General features: G+C 46.5%; 1 protein-coding gene across 1 annotated transcript in view; it reads right to left on the reverse strand.

Annotated features, from left to right (window-relative positions):
* Positions 1-348: 348 nt before the first annotated feature.
* Positions 349-22,400, reverse strand: part of rab31 (RAB31, member RAS oncogene family) — a 132,894-nt gene continuing 110,842 nt past the window's right edge. The window contains exon 7 of the mRNA XM_038808675.1: positions 349-3,692. Within this exon, the coding sequence (XP_038664603.1) occupies positions 3,595-3,692 (98 nt within the window). The 3' untranslated portion in view covers positions 349-3,594. The remainder of the gene's footprint in view (positions 3,693-22,400) is intronic.

A 22,400-nucleotide genomic window follows, 5' to 3' on the forward strand; every position in this document is an offset into this window, starting at 1 on the left:
ACATAGAACATACAGTGCAGAAGGAGGCCATTTAAGCCCTCACTTCCACCCTATCCCCGTAACCCAAGATCCCCTCCTAACCTTTTGGACACTAAGGGCAATTTAACCTGCACATCTTTGGACTGTGGGAGGAAACCGGAGCACCTGGAGGAAACCCACTCAGACACGTGGAGAACGTGCAGACTCCGCACAGTGACCCAGCGGGGAATCGAACCTCGGACCATGGCGCTGTGAAGCCACAGTGCTGGCCACTTGTGCTACCATTAGAACCATTCTAGAAGCTGAATACTGTGCGTGGCCCATAGTTGTCTGCCTATGCAATAAATACCCAATGATCAGACAAGCTAATTGTTATGAAAGGTTGTTTATTGAATGTACATTGAAACATTTCACCTTCAGCAACACAATGTTAATGGTATTACTATACAGTATTAGTGATTAGAATAACACAGAATTGTACCCATTTAATTGACATGTACTACATGGGACCAGCCCAATCTAAAAAATAACACATATTTTAATTGAAAATGCATTAAAATAGTTACACTTGGCTGACAGAATACCCAAATTGGTGCCAACGAGTCTGATCATGAAAAGCCCTGTGATTATGATGGAGCAGTTACACAAGTCCTTCAACTTGTGTACTAATAGATTTCTTCGGAACTGCAGCCAAGTTTCCCTTTCGACAGCCAACGTCATTCCAAAAAAAACAACACATTTGTGCAACTTTTCCATAATTCCGATTGAACCAAAAACAAAATCTAGTTGGGATGTCGTTACACAGCAAGTTACAACAAAGAATCAAAAGGTGCGATTATTCAGCAATTCTGCACAATCGACGATCGCAGGGCTATTAACCTGAAATAATTAAAGATAATAATGGCAGCAGATGCTCAATTATTCTGAAACAAAGCAGTCCAATAATTGTATAAGTTGTTGGTTCATATCAATAATCTGGATTCCACAAACCGGTGAACCGCTCTCGTTTCCACATCTTGGTGGAATACAGAGCTCTCGTTATTTTGCCGCATTGTGGAGGGAGGAAATGTTTGTGCCAAGTCCACCTGTATGACCAGTTGTCAATCTGAGCCAGCTTTCACAGGAAGGTGCTGAGCAGGAGCCACGTGATTCTCCACAAAGACTTGAAGAGTGGCAATGAAGGTACAGTTCTTCCTGTGCTACCTTTGTATTCTCCCTAATGGCCAACAACAGAAGGCTTTCACAGAAACCTAGAAGTATGGTACTCACCTGCCTCTTGTGCAGGGTGGCGCATCGCCCATTGGATTAAAATAAATGCGAGCAAGAGACCAAAAACCTAAATGTCATACAAAATATGACAAAGCCTTTGATTTGTATCATGCGTTCATTTGAATACTGCACTGGAATAAAACCAATTTACTATTCCAGGTTGTACCCTTCTCAAGGATGGGTAATAAAGGCTGGCCTTGTCTGCAATGCTCACACCCCAGGGGATGATTTTTTAAAAATCAATTTAGTGATGCATTGTTACAGAAAGTTTTACTGTTGCAAACCGATTACCGATCAGGACAGCATGGTGGCGCGGCAGTTAGCACTGCTGCCTCACAGCGCCAGGTTCGATTCCGGCTCTGGGTCACTATCCGTGTGGAGTTTGCACATTCTCCCCGTGGGTTTCGCCCCCACAGCCCAAAAGATGTGCAGGGTAGGTGGGTGGGACACGCTAAGTTGCCCCTTAATTGGAAAAAATGAATTGGGTACTCTAAAAAATTTTTTTTAAAGATTACCAATCAATTAATTCAATTGATTTCTGATAAACCTTTGTGACCCTGGAACTAAATCTGTGCAACATGAAGCAAAATAATTCACGCAGCACTGGAATGTCATGATTGTCTCTGCATCCCTGCTCATGTAATGGAACCAAACTCTTTTTAAAAATTTGGAAATGTCTCTGCTACTGGCAACTTACAATTATTCTGCATGTTTCCACTTGAAAATAGTTTAAAGAAGTATTGAGGGGTCGGCGCCATTGATATCGAGCACCAAATGATGCTGCAGGCATTTTAAACATTGGAAACACACCAAGAGCTACATTAATACAGTACCCATCCCCTTCATAGCAATGTGCTAGAAGCAAGAAACACAGTTGGAATGAATTTATATTTTAAAAAATGGAGCCCTGTACTAAATTCCGGCCCATAATGGTTAAAAGTAAATGGTCGGAGCTTGGAATAAAACAATTTGTTGTCAACACCAAGGACTAAACAAGAACAACGGGTGGAATTTTATGATCCTACCGAAGTCGATGGGCTTTTGAACAGCTCGCCACATTTTACAGCCAATGGGGTGTAAAATTCTGCTCAGTGGGGGAAATCCCTCCACAGAGCCCCAAGCACTGCTGAGTTACCATTGAGCGTCACACCATTGCTTCATTATGCTAACGTGATCGCTTCTCAAATACTGTCAACCCAATATAAGATTTTGCTACTATCAAAAAAAGAAAATGGGCTGCTGGAAGTGGATGGTACGTTATCTCATTGCCATGCCAACTGATGGGATAAAGTCCTTTCTAATAGAGACGGGGAGAAATAAACCTGCCCTCCCACATTAACAACTCTTCAACATGATTGGCTAAGGAGATACACAGTTATTTGCCCTATTCGCACAGATCCCAGATTCCCTGTCGATCCCAGATTCCCTGTACAATCTTCCACTTGCAGCAACTTGCCATGCAAAGGTTCCGCTCCTGTACCTCCCAGTGGGAGTCACTGGTTAGTGTGCAGAAATGAGAATCTTGACTGATATTCTCCTCCTGATTCCAAAGCTGATGGAAGCCAGCTGCGTCTCCCCCCTCCCCCTCACGGAGACCAGCTAACAGTGCAGGTCAAGGGTCAATCAGGGATCTTCTGGCTCTTCAGAGCCCACTGGCACACAAGGCAATTCATTTTCCCAGCAAGCTCATATGATTATCCAAGCAGTAATTTTCATCTTTGGATGGCCATCTGTATTCACACTTTTAAACATGGGGCGTGGAGGAAGCAGCAAAGAGTTGTTAGCCAGAATTTAATTTTGACCGTGCTTCACAGCCATTTTGTCAGGTTTTGTTTTGTTATTATTAATCAGCTCGGAATAAATAAAGAGACCATTTAGTCATGTGCAACGGGGACGACCCGAGGGCTGCGCACATAAATTAGTTTTTCCCCTGAGGAGGTTCAATTAGCTTCTGGCCGCTTACAAATGAGAGTGGGCACAAAAAGCGGAACGGACCTCAGTCACCTGGCTCGGAAAGGCAAGAGGAGGGGGCCAGGAAAAAAAGTCAGAAGGAAGGAGAACAACAAAAAGAACAACTGGCATTTCAACATTTTCATTCATAGTGCAGGTATCCCCTCTGAAAATTCTTACAGTAACGTCATGAAATCAGGACAACAGTGTGTCGGAATGAAAGCATCAGCAGCCCCAAGCACCGATAAATAACCTCAAGACTGCTAAATAATTCAAACAATAACACACAAATAAATGTTTCTTTTCTCGGTTTTCCCCCCCCCTGTACGGCTGCTTCGTTATGACGATGTTGACTCAACGTTACTTGGGGTTTGCTCGCCCAACACAGTCGGCTGCTCAGCAGCAACGCTTGGTCGGTCGTACCTGGTGTCTTCCAACTTTGAAAGCTCCATTGCTATTAATCTGTGAAGGATCCAAAGGCGGGATTTGTTCACCTGAAAAAGAACAATAGGAACATTCATGATCACTGGGATTGTCCATGGGGACAATCAGTTTTGAAAATTCCCAGATTTTGGGTTCACTGAAATGACACGAGTGTCCCCACAGATGGCATGCAATTAACGTTATAAATGTGGTGTTCTTTGTGTTGCTAAATTCAGGATGGTTGGCGTAGTGTTCACAAAGACCACAAAATAGCTTGAACTTGAACAAATCTATAAATTTCTTAACACTACTAATTTGGATTCGACACTTACCGCTTCCTATATAATACAGTTGATAATTAACATATAATCTACACTCATTTATTACAAATGGCTACACTATAATAAACTATGATCTGCTCTCACTCACACTGTCTTCTCTTCAGTCTGTACTCCAGCTATGTCCTTCACTTCTCTCCCCACATGGCTTAGCATCAATGTCTTATATACTTGTAACTCTAGCTCCCTCTAGTGGCTGATCTAGACATTTCCTTAACCCTTGCAGTTCTTACATTTATGATAATACCACAATAAACTTGTCGTTCCCCCCCCCCCTCCCCCCCCCCCCCCCCCCCCGCCCCCCCCCTATCTCTTCACAAGTGTTTCAGGTGCAACTAAACTGGGCCTTAGTTTAACATCTGAAAGACACCAATGCGCTCAAATTTTCCTCCACGTGGTCTGGAATTCACAGCAAGGCCAGAGCTCTGCCACTGAGCTAAACCGACACGCGGGTTAGCTAACCTCATCTGGCTCTGCAGTTGGTATTCTGAACCATGTCACCCTCTCCTCCTCATCACCTCATCCAAGAACTCTGCAGAAGAAAATGGGCTCAATTTTTTTTTTTAATTTAGAGTACCCGATTCATCTTTTCCAATTAAGGGGCAATTTAGTGTGGCCAATCCACCTACCCTGCACATCTCCCCGAACAGGAGCCAGAATGGGACTTTGCACAGTAACTTCATTTGAAGCCTACTTGTGACAATGAGCGATTTCCATTTCATCTTTGGGTTGTTGGGGTGAAACCACGCAAACACGGGGAGAATGTGCAAACTCCACACGGCCAGTGACCCAGAGCTGAGGCAGCAGTGCTAACCACTGCGCCGCCGTGCTGCCAAAATGGGCTCAAAATTGACGTTGAGTCAGAATGGTTTAGCTCACTCAGCTAAATCGCTGGCTTTTAAAGCAGACCAAGCAGGCCAGCAGCACGGTTCGATTCCAGTACCAGCCTCCCTGGACAGGCGCCAGAATGTGGCAACTAGGGGCTTTTCACAGTAGGCGTGACAATAAGCGATTTTCATTTCATTTCATTTTCAATAACATTGGGCGTGGCCTGATCTGCCTGATCAAACAGCTTGCTGAAAATGACCCGATTCCTCACATTACAGCGTCTTGGGATCTTGGCCAGGAGAGTCCCCAGCAGCACAATGCCGAACTGCGACCTCAGTATTTAATTGTCTCTTGAGAGAAATAAACTCTCCATTATGTGCAAGCTTATACTCCATGGAGTGAAAATACGCAGCTGGCCTGCAATGCAGAGAAGTCTGCAGCATGTTACACTGCCAGGTGATTTCCCCGCGACTGCATCTATTCTCTTCGCAATTCAGCAAACAGCTAGAGGTTTCCAGGAATGAGAGAGCAATTTAAAACAGAGCTAAAGAGCAGACTGACAAACACTTTGCTGCGATGATTTGGTACCTGCCCCAGAAGGAAAACAAATGTTTTGTGTTCAAAAACATCTCACAAGAAAGACAAGATGCCATTGCTTCCCTTATTACTGAAATCATGACGTTCAAAAAAACTGAAAGACATCTTTTCAATCAAATTCCAGCCGGTGGCAGGGGGGGGGGGGGGGGGTGTTGATTTTCTGCATAATATATGATGCAGACTTGTTCTGTTTGGTTTCCACATCTGCATTCATTTCTGAGGCACAAGCAATAGCTTTGATTAATCACCGGAGTCATGAACGGACATCAACGATCATCGGCCATTCTTAAAACATGTTCCCATATTTAAAAAAATAAAGCATTCAAACAAATGCTCATGATTCCCCAGTTAAACTTTAAAAAAAAAAATAATGAACAAGCGGATATAATTACTGGGAACAAGCCAGCCAGCCAATCTCACCTCGGATTAAAAGCACAGTTTTATTATGAGCGAAGATTGGCTTACCCTGCCATATTATACAGAATCGGAAATATCTGACCAGTTATTCCACAGAACATATTAAATTGAAATAAGATGGGTGGCGCAGTGGTTAGCAGTGCTGTCTCACGGTGCCGAGGACACAGGTTCGACCCGGCCCCAGACCAGTGTCCGTATGAAGTTTGCACATTCTCCCCGTGTTTGTGTGGGTCTCGCCCCCACAACCCAAAGATTTAAAAAAATCTTTTTTACATAAATTTAGTGTACCCAATTCATTTTTTCAAATTAAGGGGCAATTTAGTGTGCCCAATCCACCTAGCCTGCACATTTTTGGGTTGTGGGGGCGAAACCCACAGAAACACGGGGAGAATGTGCAAACTTCATACGGACAGTGGCCCAGAGCCGGGATTGAACCTGGGACCTCGGCGCCGTGAGGCTGCAGGGCTAACCCACTGCGCCACTGTGCTGCCCTTCCCACAATCCAAAGATGTGCAGGGTGGGTGGATTGGCCACGCTAAATTGCCCCTTAATTGGAAATTTTAAAACATTTGAAATAAGATGCATTTATCCCATTGACCTCAAGTTTGGGATTCCTGAGAGACCGGGTTCTGTTCCTCTTCATGAGGCATGTTTGTACCCTATTTTCTGGTGCATAAGACAAGATTTTCTTTCCCCCAGATCAGGCCTCATCTTCAATCCCACTTTATCTACCGTTTAAGTTAATCTTTATTGTCACAAGTAGGCTTGCATTAACACTGCTATGAAGTTACTGTGAAAATCCCCTAGTCACCACACCCCGGCACCTGTTCGGGTACACAGAGGGAGAATTCAGAAAATTCACCTAACAAGCACGTCTTTCGGGATTTGATGGAGGAAACAGAAGCAGCCAGACAAAACCCACGCAGACACGGAGAGAACGTGCAGACTCCACACAGTGACCCAAGCCGGGAATCGAACCTGGGACTCTGGCGCTGTGAAGCCACAGTGCTAACCACTGTGCCACCGTGCTGCCCATTGTATGTACCGGCGCCTGATTAAGAAGTCCAGGCAAACCCCCATGCCTCATACCAAAATGCCTCCTGACAGTTCATGGCAATCTTGTACGATAATATTCAAGCTAGAAGTCGTGAAATATGCTGAATAAAATGGCGGGAACATGGTTGCGCACCATCAATACGGAGTGAGCGATGAAAAATGTTCGGTGCAAGGTGAAGGTTGTGTTGCTGATCAAAAAAACAAACGGTGGATCTAAAACCAGGTGGACTAACATCAAACAGAAATTGGAAGAATACGTATTAACAAAACGAGCTGCCTGCTGTGGGTTAAATACAGTTCAGCTCCGTTTGAAGGCCGGACAGGTTGCTGCAGACTTTGGAATTACAGTTTGTGGTGGCCACCTGTCGTGGTGTTTCCACTTTATGGAACATATGGGACAATATGCATGAAGAGGTGATTATGAACTGATTAATCAAAGCTGGGATTATCAACAGAGCAGAGAAAATTGAGGCTCAGCCAGAGGGAGGCTATGACATGGTGGTGAAAGAGAACATTACACCTTCCCTCAGTCCCGATCGAGGGGCAAATCTTCACTCAGAAATAAGTCAAAGAATTCAAAGGCTGCACAGTAAAGTGTGAAAGTATTTCTAGTCAGTGATTCATGTGCTCATATACAGTTTCGCAATTGTCTTGGGAGCCACAACTGATATAAATTTATCATTGACCTAGCAGTGTCAGGTGAGATTTGGTGTGTGTGTATGTTTGCGTGGGGTGTGTGTGCATGGGGTGTGTGTGTATGGGGTGTGTGTGCATGGGGTGTGTGTGTATGGGGTGTGTGTGTATGGGGTGTGTGTGCATGGGGTGTGTGTGCATGGGGTGTGTGTGTATGGGGTGTGTGTGCATGGGGTGTGTGTGTATGGGGTGTGTGTGCATGGGGTGTGTGTGTATGTTTGCGTGGGGTGTGTGTGCATGGGGTGTGTGTGTATGTTTGCGTGGGGTGTGTGTGCATGGGGTGTGTGTGTGTATGTATGTGTGGGGTGTGTGTGGGGTGTGTGTATGTGTGGAGTGTGTATATGTGTGTGGGGTGTGTGTATGTGTGGAGTGTGTATATGTGTGTGAGGTGTGTGTGTGGAGTGTGTGTATGTGTGTGGGGTGTGTGTGTGTGTGTGGGGGGTGTGTGGGGTGTGTGTGTGTGTGTGTGGGGGGTGTGTGTGTGTGGAGTGTGTATATGTGTGTGGGGTATGTGTGTATGAAGGGTGTGTGGTTGTGGGGTGTGGGGCTGGTGTGCGTGTGCATTCCCTCCCGAAGGAGGTATTCCCCTTCCTTCCTATCTTTTCATTAACTTTGGTGAAAAAACAGCATTCGGTCTCTTGCCCACTTTCCAATGTCAGGGTAGTATGACGGTGAGGTGGATTGATGCCCTTAACTGCTGCTTATTTGAGGATAGGCCTAGGGGTGCACATCCCTCTGGGCTCCTTACTCACTGCCTGTATTGTTGGGAATGGGGAGAGTTGGGTAGGAACTTTGGGCGAATCCGACATCTATTATAACCCACCCCTCCCCATCCCAACCAAAAACACACCGGCTGGGAGGGGCAGGAGGGGGAATCATAAAGTCCACCCCAGGATTGTGGCCCAGCAACAGAACAGCAAAGTACTTCCAAGTCAGGTTAGTGTGTGGCTCGGCAAAAAACTTGCAGGTGATGGTTTACCCATTCATGTATCTGGTGCCCCAGTCCTCGGTAGGGTCACAGGTTTGCAAGGTGCAGTTGGAGGTGCCTTGCTAAGTTGCTGCAGTGCATCCTGCTGATGGTTCACACTGTTGTCACTGTGCATCGATGGTGAGGGGAGATAAGGGGCTGAATTCTACGTTTCTGAGACAAAGTGTTGATGCCAACACAGAATTCCAGGACTTTTATGACAGAACAACTGGTGCCACACTGGGACCGATTCCGCTACCTTTGAGGGGCTAGCATTGGTGCCGCGTGGAACACAGTCGATTCCAAAGAATAACGGTGTGGGATTCGCCAGGTCCGTGATTGACACTCGGGAGGCTGACAAGCTGCAGGCGCACATACAGATTACAATCCCCATACACTTATCCCAGCCAAAAAGATGGAACTGGTTGCGCTGGAGGGTGCCCATTCAGCTGATGGGTTATCTGGGGCTACAGGGCACTCAGGGGTTGGCACTCGGTTCAAAGTGGGCTGTTAACAGTGTGCGCAGCTGCATATCTGCCTTTCCTCACCGCAGAATTCCCAGCCTCTGACCTGCTCTTGGTACCATAGTATTTAGGTGGCCGATCCAGCTCAGTTTGTGGTCAACGGTAAATCCCAGAAAGTTGATAGTGGAGGATTCAGCACAGGCAATGTCAAAGGCAATTTTCTCCATTGCCAAGTCAGCATGGCTTTATAAAGGGGAAATCATGTTTGACAAATTTACTGGAATTCTTTGAGGATGTAACTGGGAGAGTTGCTGAAGGAGAGCCAATGGCTGTTGTTTATTTGGACTCCCATTTTCGACAAAGTCCCAAATAAGAGATTAGCATGTAAATTCTCCGCTGCCCACGACGGGTCAGAGAATAGCGGGAGGGCCTTCCCGACAATTTTCACGCCCTCCCGCTATTCTCCCCCCCCCCCCCCCCCCCCCCCCACGACACGAATCGCTGCTCGCCGTTTGTTACGGCGAACAGCAATTCTCCTCAGGCCGATAGGCCGAGTTCCCAGGCCTTTACGGCCGTTTTCACGAACGCGATCACACCTGCTCTCACCATTCGTGAAAACGGCCGCAAAGTGCCCGTCCCAGACATCCATGGCACCGATTGGCACGGCCGCACCACGGCCGTGCCAAGGGTGGCACGGGCCTGCGATCGGTGGGCACCGATCGCGGGCAGCGGTTCCGATACCCACGCACTATTTGTTCTTCCGCCGCCCCGCAGGATCAGTCCGCGGGGCGGCTGAGGGGCATGACGGCCCGCGCATGATATGTCTGCGTGATGATGTCATCCGCGCATGCGCGGGTTGGAGCAGTCCAACCCGTGCATGCGTGGCTGACGTCATCGTGCGCGTCAGCTGGCGTGACGCTTGCCGCGCGGACTTAGCGACGGTCACTAAGCCCACGATGCCGTGCTTCATGGGGCCCCGCTGCTAGCCGCGCCCGGGGGGGGGAGAATCGGGTCCTGGGAGGGGGCGCGGAGGCTGCCGCGAAACACGGCCAGTTTCACGGCAGCCTTTACGACTCGCCGCATTTGCGGAGAATCGCGTCCAAAGTGCATGGGATTAGGGGGGGGTGTATTGAGGTGGACAGAACTAGTTGGCAGACAGGAAACAAAGAGGAGGAATAAATGGGTCTTTTTCCAAATAGCAGGCTGTGACTAGTGGGGTAACCACAGGGATCTGCGCTATTCACAATATATTCATGATTTAGATGAGGGAACTAAATGTAATAACTCCACATTTGCTGATGACACAATGCTGGGTGGGATGGTGAGCTATGAGGAGGATGCAATAAAGAAGACAAATGGGATGTTGGCCTTCACATTGAGAGGATTTGAGTACAGGAGCTGGGATGTCTTGCTTTAATTATACAGGGCCTTGGTGAGGCCACGCCTGGAATACTGTGTGCAGTATTAGTCTCCTTGGAAGGATGTTCTAGCTATAGAGGGAGTGCAGCAAAGGTTTACCAGACTGATTCCTGGGAAGGCAGGACTGATGTAGAAGGAGAGATTGAGTCAGTTAGGATTGCATTTGCGGGAGATCACACAGCAACCTATAAAATTCTAACAGGACTGGACAGGGTGGATGCAAGAAGGATGTTCCCGATGGCAGCAAGGTAGCACAGTGGTTAGCACTGTTGCTTCACAGCTCCAGGGTCCCAGGTTCGATTCCCGGCTTGGGCCACTCTCTGTGAGGAGTGTCTGCATGTTCTCCCCGCGTCTGCGTGGGTTTCCTCCGGATCTCCGGTTTCCGCACACAGTCCAAGGATGTGCAGGTTAGATGGATTGGCCATGCTAAATTGCCCTTAGTGTCCAAAAGGGTTGGGTTGGGTGGGGTTATTGGGATAGGGTGGAGGTGTGGGCTTGGGTAAGGTGCTCTTTCCAAGGGCCAGTGTAGACTTGATGAGCCGAATGGCCTCCTTCTGCACTGTAAATTATATGATGCTATGATGGTGGGGAGTTCAGAACCAGGGAGTCACAGTCTGAGGATACAAGGTGGACCATTTAGGACAGAGATGAGGAGAAATGTCTTCACCCAGAGAGTGGTGAGCCCATGGAGTTCGCTACCCTATGTTTTCAAGAAGCAGTTAGATATAGCACTTGGGGCTAAGGGGATCAAAGGATATAGGAGGGCGGGTGGGATCAGGCTATTGAGTTGAATGATCAGCCTTGATCATAATGAATGGCGGAGCAGGCTCGAAGGGCCCAATGGCCTCCATCTGCACCTATTTTCTATGTTTTTAGATGTCACTGTTGTAACTGTACTGGAACAGCTCGACTGGGAGCACGAGACTTCTGGATTGCTGCCAGAATGTTGTCAGGACCCATAGCCTTTGCAGCATCCAGTGCTATTTGTGGAGACTCCTCCTCCAGTTTGTTGTTTAATTGCCCACCACCAGATAGTAATGTAGCAATTATTTCACTGGAAAAATAATCCAAAGACCCAGGTTAACAAGGTTAACTGTAACATCCTTTCATGCTGTGTGGATGGGATTAGCTCCCTTAGCAGATACAGTGGTGCACAGTCGTCCAATGTACAGTCCTCTCATTCTACTCTAAGCTGCAGATAATGGGACCAAATATTTAACTCCTCTCAGAAGTCCCAAAAAAATCAGCCTCTGATTATACCAATAATTTGAAGTGTACGATGTTTGGGATATCCTGGGACAGTCAAGGCTATTTCTGTGTATTTGAATTATTCCACCTATGCCATACCTGTATCTATGACAGGCCAACATAATGACATCGTCTTCAGTGATATCATTTGACAGACCATTTTAAGGTGATCTTTATTCATACTTAGGACTAAATCAATTTGTAACTAAATAAACACAGACAACATGGAGTAAAGCTGGCAGGATAACTGCCATACAATCTCATCCACCGGCAGCACGTATCGGATAGTTGCAAACAACGTATATCAACTTTCCGATGTGTGTAGTTGGTAAGATTGCGGTCAGCAAAGTTTAAACGAAGGTCAAAAGGTGCAAACTCACACAAACAATCTTCACCAAGCTGATAACAGCAAGGCAAATTCAACAATAACGGTGAAATTATGATGTCACCACTGAACAAATATTAAAATCATTAAAACAGGTCAAAATACCAGGCAAGACGACAATGACACAACAGGCTTTTCAATCCTATCTGAATTTCTCAGGGGATTACCTCCTTCAAGATCAATTCCCATGAGTCTATGTTCCACTAGATGTCTGAATCAACACAGAGTTCGTTATATTGCCTTATTGTGGTCACTGATGATGAACATACTGTTATTTTGTCTGCTTCAGTGCTATTTCCATTTAATAACAATATTGTCACAAGTAGGCTTCAATGAAGTTACTGTGAAAAGCCCCAAGTTGCCACATTCCGCCGCCTGTTCGGGGAGGCTGGTACGGGGAAGCTGGCATTGTTCTGCACTGCAAGCCAGCTATTTAGCCCACTGTGCTAAACCAGCCCCTAGTCACCCCCTCCATTGGCAGTTGCTTATAGCCAGAGATGTACAAGGTGTGCGGGATAGCAGGCCATACTGGAATCACACTGTAACCATCAAAAACAAACTCTGACAGACTCCAATAAACAGGAACTTTGTTCATTCATGACCAGAAATGTTGTGGCACTTGGAACTGTATCATGCCAAGGTAAGATAATGTAAATAATGCATTTAAAGTGCATTGGGCTTGCATTTCCAGAGGGTTTTGGGACCCTGATGGGGAACGAATGGGGGTCCCGAGCCCACGCTTGTGCATTGACAAGACCTGCAGTACAATCATCGGAGGTGTCACTGCCTCCGAGTCTGCCGCCTCTGCGTTTGCCATCCTAATAAGATGGGTGGGCTCCCAATGCTGTAGGCCCATTCAAAAGACCAGCAGCTCCACCAGGAGGGGGTGCCGCTGAGGGAGGTCATGACTGCGAGGGGACTTCAGCACGGAGGTGCCATTGCAGGCATGGATCCAACTGAAGAATAATTGGGCCAAAGCCCGTAAAAGCCCCTTTGGACTGGAGTGATTTGGACCACTGATGTGACCTTTCCTACCCATTCCCCTATCATTAGATAAATTGGGTCCACTGACCTGATGCAGAGAGACCAACTCAATTGAATTAGAAACATACATAGAAAATAGATACTGGACGAGGCCATTCAGCCCTTCGAGCCTGCTCCACCTTTCATAACGAGCATGGTTGATCATCAAGTTCAATACCCTGATCCTGCCTTCTCTTCATATCCCTTGATCCCTTCAGCCCCAAGAGCTATATCGAACTCCTTCTTTAAATTACACAAAGTTTTCATCTCAACTGCTTTCTGTGGTAGTGAATTCCACAGGTTCACCACCTCTGGGTGAAGAAACGTCTCCTTGGGGTACGGGCCTCTGGCACGGAGTCTGTCCCTGTTGCTCAGAAGGGAAGGGGGGAAAGGAGTAGAACATTAGTAATTGGGAACTCAATAGTCAGGGGCACAGATAGGAGATTTTGTGGGAGCGAGAGAGACTCACGTTTGGTATGTTGCCTCCCAGGTGCAAGGGTACGTGATGTCTCGGATCGTGTTTTCCGGGTCCTTAAGTGGGAGGGGGAGCAGCCCCAAGTCGTAGTCCACATTGGCACTAATGACATAGGTAGGAAAGGGGACAAGGATGTCAGGCAGGCCTTTAGGGAGCTAGGATGGAAGCTCAGAGCGAGAACAAACAGAGTTGTTATCTCTGGGTTGTTGCCCGTGCCACGTGATAGTGAGTTGAGGAATAGGGAGAGAGAGCAATTAAACACGTGGCTACAGGGATGGTGCAGGCGGGAGGGATTCAGATTTCTGGATAACTGGGACTCTTTCTGGGGAAGGTGGGACCTCTATGGACAGGATTGTCTACATCTGAACCTGAGGGGCACCAATATCCTGGGGGGGAGATTTGTTAGTGCTCTTTGGGGGGGTTTAAACTAATTCAGCAGGGGCATGGGAACCTGGATTGTAGTTTTGGGGTACGGGAGATTGAGAGTACAGAGGTCAGGAGCACAGATTTGACTTCGCAGGAGGGAGCCAGTGTTCAGGTAGGTGGTTTGAAGTGTGTCTACTTCAATGCCAGGAGTATACGAAATAAGGTAGGGGAACTGGCAGCATGGGTTGGTACCTGGGACTTCGATGTTGTGGCCATTTCAAAGACATGGATAGAGCAGGGACAGGAATGTTTGTTGCAGGTTCCGGAGTTTAGGTGTTTTAGTAAGCTCAGAAAAGGGGGCAAAAGAGGGGGAGGTGTGGCGCTGCTAGTCAAGGACAGTATTACGGTGGCGGAAAGGATGCTAGATGGGGACTCTTCTTCCAAGGTAGTATGGGCTGAGGTTAGAAACAGGAAAGGAGAGGTCACCCTGTTGGGAATTTTCTATAGGCCACCTAATAGTTCGAGGGATGCAGAGGAAAGGATGGCGAAGATGATTCTGGAAAAGAGCGAAAGTAACAGGGTAGTTGTTATGGGAGACTTTAACTTTCCAAATATTGACTGGAAAAGATATAGTTCGAGTACATTAGATGGGTCGTTCTTTGTACAATGTGTGCAGGAGGGTTTCCTGACACAATATGTTGACAGGCCAACAAGAGGCGAGGCCACATTGGATTTGGTTTTGGGTAATGAACCAGGTCAGGTGTTAGATCTGGAGGTAGGTGAGCACTTTGGAAACAGTGACCACAATTCGGTGACCTTTATGTTAGTGATGGAACGGGATAAGTATACCCCGCAGGGCAAGAGTTATAGCTGGGGGAAGGGCAATTATGATGCCATTAGACATGACTTAGGATGTGTTGGTTGGAGAAGTAGGCTGCAAGGGTTGGGCACACTGGATATGTGGAGCTTGTTCAAGGAACAGCTATTGCATGTTCTTGATAAGTACGTACCAGTCAGGCAGGGAGGAAGGGGTCGAGCGAGGGAACCGTGGTTTACCAAAGAAGTGGAATCTCTTGTTAAGAGGAAGAAGGAGGCCTATGTGAAGATGAGGCGTGAAGTTTCAGTTGGGGCGCTTGATAGTTACAAAGAAGCGAGGAAGGATCTAAAGAGAGAGCTAAGACGAGCAAGGAGGGGACATGATAAGTCTTTGGCAGGTAGGATCAAGGAAAACCCAAAAGCTTTCTATAGGTATGTCAGGAATAAAAGAATGACTAGGGTAAGAGTAGGGCCAGTCAAGGACAGTGGTGGGAAGTTGTGTGTGGAGGCTGAGGAGATAAGCGAGATACTAAATGAATACTTTTCGTCAGTATTCACTCAAGAAAAAGATAATATTGTGGAGGAGAATGCTGAGACCCAGGCTATTAGAATAGATGGCATTGAGGTGCGTAGGGAAGAAGTGTTGGCAATTCTGGACAAGGTGAAAATAGATAAGTCCCCGGGGCCTGATGGGATTTATCCTAGGATTCTCTGGGAAGCCAGGGAAGAGATTGCTGAGCCTTTGGCTTTGATTTTTAGGTCATCATTGGCTACAGGAATAGTGCCAGAGGACTGGAGGATAGCAAATGTGGTCCCTTTGTTCAAGAAGGGGAGTAGAGATAACCCGGGTAACTGTAGGCCGGTGAGCCTAACGTCTGTGGTGGGTAAAGTCTTGGAGAGGATTATAAAAGATACGATTTATAATCATCTAGATAGGAATAATATGATTAGGGATAGTCAGCATGGTTTTGTGAAGGGTAGGTCATGCCTCACAAACCTTATCGAGTTCTTTGAGAAGGTGACTGAACAGGTAGATGAGGGTAGAGCAGTTGATGTGGTGTATATGGATTTCAGTAAAGCGTTTGATAAGGTTCCCCAAGGTCGGCTATTGCAGAAAATACGGAGGCTGGGGATTGAGGGTGATTTAGAGATGTGGATCAGAAATTGGCTAGTTGAAAGAAGACAGAGGGTGGTAGTTGATGGGAAATGTTCAGAATGGAGTTCAGTTACGAGTGGCGTACCACAAGGATCTGTTCTGGGGCCGTTGCGGTTTGTCATTTTTATAAATGACCTAGAGGAGGGCGCAGAAGGATGGGTGAGTAAATTTGCAGACGACACTAAAGTCGGTGGAGTTGTAGACAGTGCGGAAGGATGTTGCAGGTTACAGAGGGACATAGATAAGCTGCAGAGCTGGGCTGAGAGGTGGCAAATGGAGTTTAATGTGGAGAAGTGTGAGGTGATTCACTTTGGAAAGAATAACAGGAATGCGGAATATTTGGCTAATGGTAAAATTCTTGGTAGTGTGGATGAGCAGAGGGATCTCGGTGTCCATGTACATAGATCCCTGAAAGTTACCACCCAGGTTGATAGGGTTGTGAAGAAGCCCTATGGTGTGTTGGCCTTTATTGGTAGAGGGATTGAGTTCCGGAGCCATGAGGTCATGTTGCAGTTGTACAAAACTCTAGTAAGGCCGCATTTGGAGTATTGCGTACAGTTCTGGTCACCTCATTATAGGAAGGACGTGGAAGCTTTGGAACGGGTGCAGAGGAGATTTACCAGGATGTTGCCTGGTATGGAGGGAAAATCTTATGAGGAAAGGCTGATGGACTTGAGGTTGTTTTCGTTAGAGAGAAGGTTAAGAGGTGACTTAATAGAGGCATACAAAATGATCAGAGGGTTAGATAGGGCGGACAGCGAGAGCCTTCTCCCGCGGATGGAGGTGGCTAGCACGAGGGGACATAGCCTTAAATTGAGGGGTAATAGATATAGGACAGAGGTCAGAGGTAGGTTTTTTACGCAAAGAGTGGTGAGGCCGTGGAATGCCCTACCTGCAACAGTAGTGAATTCGCCAACATTAAGGGCATTTAAAAGTTTATTGGATAAGCATATGGATGATAAGGGCATAGTGTAGGTTAGATGGCCTTTAGTTTTTTTCCATGTCGGTGCAACATCGAGGGCCGAACGGCCTGTACTGCGGTGTATCATTCTATGTTCTATGTTACCTTAGTCCTAAAAGGTTTACCCCTTATCCTCAATCTATGACCCCTAGTTCTGGACTCCGCCAACATTGGGAACATTCTTCCTGAATCTACCCAGTCTAATCCTGTTAGAATTTTGTAAGTTTCTATGAGATTCCCTCTCACTCTTCTAAACTCCAATGAATATAATCCTGACCACAGGGGCTTCTTCAGCACAGTGGGCTAAACAGCTGGCTTGTAATGCAGAATAAGGCCAGCAGCGCGGGTTCAATTCACATACCGGCCTCCCCGAACAGGCGCCGGAATGTGGCGACTAGGGGCTTTTCACAATAACTTCATTGAAGCCTACTCGTGACAAAAGGGCAGTACGGTAGCCTTGTGGATAGCACAATTGCTTCACAGCTCCAGGGTCCCAGGTTCGATTCCGGCTTGGGTCACTGTCTGTGCGGAGTCTGCACATCCTCCCCGTGTGTGCATGGGTTTCCTCCGGGTGCTCCGGTTTCCTCCCACAGTCCAAAGATGTGCAGGCTAGGTGGATTGGCCATGATAAATTGCCCTTAGTGTCCAAAATTGCCCTTAGTGTTGGGTGGGGTTACTGGGTTATGGGGATAAGGTGGAGGTGATGACCTTGGGTAGGGTGCTCTTTCCAAGAGCCGGTGCAGACTCGATGGGCCGAATGGCCTCCTTCTACACTGTAAATTCTATGATATCAATGATAATAAGCGATTATTATTAACCAACTTAGTTTCTCCTTATGTGTCACTCCCTCCATCGTAAGAACATCCTTCCTCAGATAAGGACACTAAAACTGTACACAATACTTCAAGCGTGGCCTCGCCAATGCCTTATACAATTTACAATTGCAGTAAAATATATTTATTCCTCTACTCAAATCCTCTCGCTATGAAGGCCAACATACCATTTGCCTTTTTTACTGCTTGCTGCACCTGCTCACTTACCTTCAGCGACTGATGCACAAAGGCACCAAGGTCTCACTGAGTATCCACCTCTCTCAATTTACACCCATTCAAATAATAATTTACCATCCTATTTTTGCTACTGAAGCAGATAACCTCACATTTATCCACATTATACTGCATCTACTTTGCACATACCTACTCACTCAGCCTGTCCAAATGTTCCCCTATTTTCTCAGCATTCCACCCACCACCATCTCCTAGCCTGCCACCAGGCACCAGGAACAGTCTGCACACTGAACTGGATCTTGAAAACCACACAATAATTAATGAAAATACCATTCATTTTTTTCCACATGTTACAGTAACCTCAATAATCTATCACTGCCATGCACCCACTGAACTAATATCAACACAGATCCAGATGAACAGTGCAACATCTTAAATCCTTATCCCTTTCAAAAATAAATCTTCCATTTTTCACATGCAAAACAGAAACTGGCTGCCAACAACAAAGGTCAGCTGACATCTGCATATCAGTTGCCCTTTACAATCCTGAACAACAACTGGTATATATACTCAATCGAGCACGGAACATGGCTCATTTACACTTACTTGGTGCAACATAAACTCATACGCAAGCAAACAAAAGGAATAAGTTCAAGCTTTATGCCTTTTTTGGACTAGCCAGGTCATGAGTCTATAGCTCCCCATTGCTTTCTCCATAGCAACATCTCGGCCAATCAGTGGGAGGCGGGGGTAATGTCAATCCAGACACCCAGGCTTGTGCTCTGGGAACGTGGGTTCAAATCCTACCACGGCAGTGGTGGAATTTGAATTTGATTGACCAAACTAAAATTGCAATTGAAAGAAGATCTGGTCTTGGTAAAAGTGACTGTGAATCCGTTGTCGATTGTGGTAAAAGCCCATCTGGTTCACTTTCGCAAAGGAAATTTATTATCCTCACCTGGTCTGGCCTGCATGTGACTCCAGATCCACAGCAACATGCTTGACTCTTAACTGCTTTCTGAAATGGCCGAGCAAACCATTCAGCTCAAGGGAAATTAAGGATGGGCAACAAATACTGCCTTGCCAGCAATTCCCACATCTCATGAAAGAATTTGTTAAAAAGTCGAATTACCAACCAATCAGCACCCTCTGTAGTCTAAATTATTGAGATAGAAATTTGGCATTCTTGTGTTTGTCCTGACGAGTGCAATATGAAAAGCTTCAGCAATATGTCCCTCTTTTCGGAAAAATCCTGAACCGCTTGGATTGATTTTTAAGTCCCTGCTTTCTCAGGAAAATGACTATTTTTGTATTCCAATGTCACTAATATACATATTCTTGGTTAGTTGATCAATTTGCAAACTCCCTGCCTTGTCACCTTCAATGTAGAATTAGAAATTCTAATAGTCATGTAACATTGACGCAGAAATTCAAACCTTCGTCCCTTGTTCCCATTCATTATATATGTCGCACACTAAAGGCAAGCTTGCAATGCACTAAGATTGTTTACTTAAAAACTAGCATTCGGGAGATGATAAAGCCCCAGAATAATTTGGGTCTTGATTCTATTTAGATTTTAAGACGATCTGCATCAATCATATTTTCCGCTCCAATGTGATGGGCTGAGAGTTTCCAGCGACCAGTTGCCATGACCACAGCAAAAGGTAAAATACAATTTTGGCTCACTGCTCATGGATGATTACGTTCCTAGCCGAAGCAAATTAGGGATTATTTTTGCACATTGAGCTTTGCGATCTGGAGTGTGCTGCCTCGAAAAGGGGGGTGGAAGCAGATTCACTGCTAACTTTACGAAGGGGAATTGGATAGAGAGTTGAAGGGGAAGGATTTTCAGGGCCACGGGGAAAGAGCAGGGGGAAGAGTGGAACTAATTAGTTCGCTCCTTCAAAGGGCAGGGTCAAATGGCCACCTTCTGTGCTGTATGATTCTATGATACAAGGCCACAATTATACATACATTATGACAAAATATTCAATGGCTCTGTGCCAATTTTTCCCATTGGAACTTACTCCCAAATTTCTCACTGAACTATGGGTGGCATGGTGGCACAGTGGTTAGCACTCCTGCCTCACGACGCCGAGGACCTCAGTTTGCTCCCGGCCCCGGGTCACTGTCCATGTGGAGTTTGCACATTCTCCCCGTGTCCGCCTGGGCCTCACCCCCACAATCCAAAAGATGTAGGGTAGCATGGTAGCATGGTGGTTAGCATAAATGCTTCACAGCTCCAGGGTCCCAGGTTCGATTCCCAGCTGGGTCACTGTCTGTGTGGAGTCTGCACGTCCTCCCCCTGTGTGCGTGGGTTTCCTCCGGGTGCTCCGGTTTCCTCCCACAGTCCAAAGATGTGCGGGTTAGGTGGATTGGCCATGCTAAATTGCCCGTAGTGTCCTAATAAAAGTAAGGTTAAGGGGGGGGTTGTTGGGTTACGGGTATAGGGTGGATATGTGGGTTTGAGTAGGGTGATCATGGCTCGGCACAACATTGAGGGCCGAAGGGCCTGTTCTGTGCTGTACTGTTCTATGTTCTATGTTCTATGTGCAGAGTAGCTTGATTGGCCACACTAAACTGCCCCTTAATTGGGAAAAAGAAATTGGGTATTCTAAATTTATTTTTTTTAAATGTTTTCAATTTCCCACCGAGCTGCCTAGAACATAAAAACCAGAATTAAGCAAGTGCAAATTCAATGATAATATCGGACATTCTAATTTTGATATTTTAATTCATTCCTGGATGCCAGCACTGCTCGCTAAGCCACTGTTTGTTGCCCTCCACAAATGCCCTGAGAAGGTGGCATTGAGCTGCCTTCTTGAACCACCGCAGTCCATGTGGTGTAGGTTCACCCACCGTGCTGTTAGGCAGGGAGTTCCAACATTTTGACCCAGCGACAGTGCAGGAACTGTGATATATTTCCAAGTCAGGATGGTGAGTGACTAGAAGGGAAAATTGCAGGTGGTGGTGTTCCCAGGCACCTGCTGCCCTTGTCCTTCCCGGTGGTAGAGGTCGTGCCTTTGGAAGGGTCAGTCGAAGGAGCCCTGGCGAGTTCCTGTGGTGCATCTTGCAGAAGGTACAGACTGCTAAACGTGGTGCACCGGTCATGCAGAGAGTGATGTTTATTGTGGTTGATGGAATGCCAATGAATGCCTGAATGGTGTTGAGCTACTTGAGTACTGTTGGCACTGCCGTTGTCTAGGCAAGTGAACAATATTCCACCACACTCCTGACCTGTGCCTTGTAGATGGTGGACAGGCTTTGGGAGTCAGAAGGCAGTTACTCACTGCAGAATTCTCAAACTTTGACCGGCTCCTGCAGCCGCAGTATTTATAGGGTTGGTCCAGTTAAATTACCGATCAATGATAACCCCCAAGATATAATGGCTGGCCAGAGCCCTAAATTATAGAATCATAGAATCCTGACAGTGCAGGAGAAGACCATTTGGCCCATCGAGTCTGCATTGACCCTTCGAAAGAGGACTGTACACATGTCCACTCACCCATCCACCCCGCCCTAGCCCCAGAACCTAATAACCTAACCGGCACTGGACTCTAAGGGGCAATGTATCATGGCCATTCCACCTAACCCGCATGTCTTTGGACTGTGGGAGGAAACCGGAGCACCCGGAGGAAACCCACGCAGACATGGAGAGAATGTGCAGACCACGCGCAGACAGTGACCCAAGCCGGGAATTGAACCTGGGCCCCTGGCACTCTGCGGCAACAATACTAACCACTGTGCCACCTGAACAGCCGCAATTACTATTATTTTAGTCATTTTCTAATAATAAGGGCTGTTCACGCCAGTGGGATCTTCCAGCCCTGCCCATGGCACAGCCCCGCTGGGGGTTTCCCAATGGCATGGGGTGGATTTGATGCAAAATCTCATGGACAGCAGTGGGATCAGAATAGCCCACCGGCCGCCAACAACAAACTGCCTCCCGCCACAGAGAAGCCAGAGGATCTCGCCCAAAATATGTTTTTTTTTAATGTCCTTGGTAATTTTGGCAGGTTGCTGTATTAAAATGTGCAACAATAGTTGCTAAGCTTGCAACAACTATTATACCTTAAAAAGGTATTTCATTGGTTGAAAAGCTCTTCGCTACATTCTGAAAGTGCTTTACAAGTGAAAGGTTTTAAATGATTTTCTTTTTCCGTAATTCCCAGTCACCAAATCCAATTGTAAAGTCCAGCTGCCACCTCATCTAAGTCAGCATGGGACCTGGATTAGACGCAAGACTCCCTCCTCATCAATTCTAAAACAGGTAATTCACTTAGTGAGGAAACCATCAAGGGAGCAGCTCATCTACATCTTACAAATGATAAACAAATGGCAAATCTCTGGTTCGCTCATTAAGTATTTTTGGTCAAGAAAAAGTCACATGCTCGGATGCAGGCTAACACCTGACTTGATTTAAATCCTGATTAATCAATGCTGTATTCAAATTGTGACTTATTGTCAGTGCCCCCAGCCTCAACAGATCTGTCTAATTATTTTCATGAAAGAAAGGATAAGTAGAGGCACTAATCATCAGGGATGGGATTGGGTTCGTGAAGG

Source organism: Scyliorhinus canicula, chromosome 10, assembly GCF_902713615.1.
Source record: "Scyliorhinus canicula chromosome 10, sScyCan1.1, whole genome shotgun sequence".
Classification (NCBI taxonomy): domain Eukaryota; kingdom Metazoa; phylum Chordata; class Chondrichthyes; order Carcharhiniformes; family Scyliorhinidae; genus Scyliorhinus; species Scyliorhinus canicula.